We start from the raw sequence: 3,856 nt of genomic DNA, 5'->3' as shown, positions 1-3,856 counted from the left end.
CCCCCCCCCCCATTCTGAGAAGTGTTCATAGCATGGGCCGGGGCGGGTGCCAGGGTCGGGCCCGTGGACGGCGCTAAGCCCAAGAAGGACAGGAGCAGGAGCCACCCCTCGCTTACCACCACCCTTTCGTTCGCTGCCCGCCAGAGCGCTGTTTGTAGCTCGCAGAGTGTTGTCGGGTCGTAGACGTAAAGAGAAAGCTCTTCCATTGTCAAAAGGTGAGAAGCGCCCTTGAGGATCATGGCCCGCGCCAAGATCCCTGCTTGAGTCTGCACCATGGAGTGAATTGCTTCGTGCGGGAGGTGCGGTCGCTGGTTCATGCACCACATGATAAAGCTGTGTGCCACTCCCGGTGCCATGACTTGATGGATATCGACCCGCATCGAATTGAATGAGCCGGCGGGAACCGTGCCGTGGAAAGGATGAGGGGCTCTGTTCGAGGTAAGATTTTGTCCCATCAATGCCATCCACTGCTGCTCGAAAGACGGTAAACAGCTGCCTTGTTGGAAATGTTGCATTTCTGATGGCTGATCTTGCATTTTTTGTCCATTTCCTTGCTGCTGACGCCGACCTTTGTTTACAGAATCTTTGGAATTAGGCTTTCCCTTGTTAGGGCCTCTTTTCACTTTTTCCTGCGATACACCTGAGACCATCTGCCCATACACCCCTTGAGATGACGGCTGACATTGCTGCTGTTGTTCCTTTGGTGGCTGATCCTTCACGGACTGGCTCGCGATGGCATCTTCGTAGCCTGAAGGCATCAGGCTATTTGGGTGCCACATGCTTTTTGTAGGATTGCTTCGGGTCCAACAATCCTGGAAAGACCGCAAAACCACCTGATAGAGATAACACACGATGTAGTAGTTCAAGTACTCGGCCACTCGGAGCTTCGCCTGTGGATGAACGCGGGATAAGATGGTAGAGTGAATATTTGCGGGGAGTGAGCGGTGGGCGGTTTCTTCGGGTCATTAGAGCGCTGGTAGTAAGTATTCAGGACATGTTCGGTATCAGGGGGAAAAAGGCGTCTAGGGGGCAAACTGCCTCCAATACCCACAAGAAGATGCACTACATATGTGTGGGATGAGACCAAGCTCTGTGGTGCTTGTGCGGGGTTGTTTGACACGCATTTATTTGAGATAACCCTTTCCGCCGGGGAAGGGCTCGTGTGGCGTAGCTAAGCGTAGCTGGACGCTTTTCCAATTCTCTCGGAGACCTCAAAAGGCAGCTAAATGACATCAAATAAGCTCGGAATCAACGTATCCATTTTTTGTTGTGAACCATTACATGACGAGATGCAATTTTTGCCTGTTAGGTCGCTTTAATCATTCTTCCGAATGTTACGCGGTGAATCCCATGGGACAATAGGAGAGTAACGAACGGATCAACATACCAACGGGTAGTATGGACAAAATATAGACGGTCGAAATGAGGCGTGCCATAGACGCAGCCGCCTGAGGCCGTCTCTCTAATTGCAAAATGAGTACAGAGTTTTGAGCGGAGGGCATGCACCCTTGCAAGAGGATCACAAAGAGGAGTAAAGGGTCCTGGGTGGGCAGTAACCCTGTGCGTTTTCCGGCTTCAACGCACGCAAACGCCACTGCAGGCATGATGCAAAAACGTTGAAACATGACCAACATGGCACGCCGGAAAACGTTGCTATCAAAGCCCTCCAGACCCTGTGCAATGTTGGATAATGTGTGAGTCGGCGGATGTATGTACATGTCTGGTGGACATGAAATTTTATGGGGTCTCTTAAATTGTCAAATGATGCAGACGAAATAACATGAAAAAGACAGATGCCTCAAGGCCATAGCTTTTCTTCGCTCCTTTTTTGGCGTACCTGCGCCAGAGATCCGGAAAGAATCAGGAGCACAGAGGGCACGTAAGCAGAGCCCATGGTCCTCAGAGCGGAAAACACGCAGGAGAAGGGCGCAGTGTCCCCGAACAAGAGCCTACGTGGTATACGGCATGAAAAGGAGTAAGGTTGCGCGTGTGCATATTAAGCACTTGGGCACCGTTGCCACCAAATGGGCAGCAGGGGACTGCGAGAAGCACCAAGAGGCTAGTAAGCGACTTCCCTCAGTTTCTTTCCCTTGTCCCGCTCTGCCTTTCTTCCCCCAAAACACTTACCCGCGAAGCGGAGAGCAAACGCCTACCAGGGCCCCCAGCGTGCACCCCAAGGTCGGGGGGTTGAGCAGCTTCTTCATCGCCCGCGAATGTGCGACTCGCCGGGCTTTCTCCAACGCTGACCTGACGAGGGCATGTGAAGGGTCGCTGCGGCCCTCCGAGCACGGCACCTGCTGCCGGCTGTACTGTTGCTGGTGTGGGGAGGTCCAATTCGTCGCATGGGCCTCCTTCCCATCGAAGCCTTCTTCCAAGACCATGGCTGCGGCGGACCCATTGCCTTTGACCATCATGCCCGCGCCACCCGTGCCCGAGCCAAGACGCGGCCCTCCCACGGACTGCGTCCCCAGCGAGGAATACTCCATCGGTTGCCCTTTCTTTCCCCCTGTATCCTCTGTCTTGTCCACAAGGATGCCGTAGCCGTAGTTCCAAAAGAGGGGGGACCAGGCCAGCAAGTAGAAAGAGATGAAGGCGACGGCCCTGGTGCGGAGGGTCGGGTCGGGATGGTTTTTGAAGAGGGCATCCACGAACAAGAGGGGTAAGGGGCCCGCATTTGCAAAGGTGGAGCAGATCCGCACCTCACGCCCAGCCTCGCTAAATGGATTCAGACCGACCAGGCGGAGCAGCACTCTCGAGATGCCCGCCGCCGTGACAATTTGGACGGCAGCGGCCAAAGGGAGAAGAAAAATGGTGCCCCGAGTCTGAGACGGGGTGGCCAGAATTTGCAGGACGTTTGTAAAGAGCAAAGAGGGTTGAAAGACGTTGTAGACAAGGCGTGAAAGGGCAGAGAGGGCCTGCTGGTCGAGTACCCGGTATCTGCTGGCAGTAACCCCAAGGCAACAGCAGGCTACCAGATTTAGAACTGCTCCTGAGGCGGCCGCAAATGGGTCGAAAGCCTGCTGTTGGCTTATCGCCGCGGCATTTGCTGCGGTTGAGGATAACGTGACCATTACCTCCTTGTCCACCGGAGACAGGCTTGCTGCGATCGGAAAAAGAAGAAGAGGCCGTCGAAGTTACCGGCGGACGCCAGCCATGCAGTAGCTGGGACTGTAGATGTATTTTGGGGCAGAAAAAGTTAAAAATAATGTCTTAGGTGCTGCTTTAAGCCCTCGAATGATAAACAAAGACTTGACTTGAGTCCGTGGAGAGGTTGGTGCTTATTACTCCGTGGGACATGGTTTGCCGTGCGTGTCTTGGCGAGCTTCTTTTGCCGCCCACGCAGTCGCCCTGGCCCATGCATCTACAACGTGCCATCCAAACGTGTCATCTCATTGAAGTAAATTCCAGGCCCAACCATCCACCAACACGTTCTATGTAGGGCTTTATCTCTGCAATTTCGTTTAGTTTTTGAGGCATCTGGACAATAGATCGTCCATCAGAAGTGCCTGAGAAGCTAAGATCTCTGAAATGCTATCCTATCCTGCTACGCACGACAGCATCTCTAATTTTGTTTCGGACAGGTACAAGTGGAAGTATTGCGACTGGCGAGCTCTCTTGATTTTCAATTGCGAAGGTCAAGAGATGTGGCGAGGTGCGGCGCCATCGCATGAGCTTTGAGCAGGTGTAGTACCGGCAATGTCCTCGTACAGCACAGCACTCCACGTCGATGATATTGGTCAGTTGTCGAGCAAAGCCTCGAGACGAAATTGAAAACATTCTTGGACGTGCTTTCGTGATATATTTTGTCAATCGCCTGAAAGATGCTGGTATAGGAAGAGTAGCTTTTACCCCCCGT

The 3,856-nt window shown here is 53.3% G+C and overlaps 1 protein-coding gene across 1 annotated transcript; it reads right to left on the bottom strand.

The window, feature by feature from the left end:
• Nucleotides 1-2,456: 2,456 nt before the first annotated feature.
• On the bottom strand, nt 2,457-2,737 carry NGA_2116620 (aec family transporter: auxin efflux; the record flags this gene model as incomplete). Its single annotated transcript, XM_005855084.1, has 1 exon — nt 2,457-2,737. A coding segment is annotated over one exon (281 nt), but the record flags the coding sequence as incomplete, so codon positions are not given.
• Nucleotides 2,738-3,856: the final 1,119 nt, after the last annotated feature.

This window comes from Nannochloropsis gaditana, assembly GCF_000240725.1.
Source record: "Nannochloropsis gaditana CCMP526 unplaced genomic scaffold scaffold295, whole genome shotgun sequence".
Taxonomy (NCBI): domain Eukaryota; class Eustigmatophyceae; order Eustigmatales; family Monodopsidaceae; genus Microchloropsis; species Microchloropsis gaditana.
Note: the sequence above shows the minus strand (reverse complement) of the source record. Positions and strands in the feature narration are given on the sequence as shown.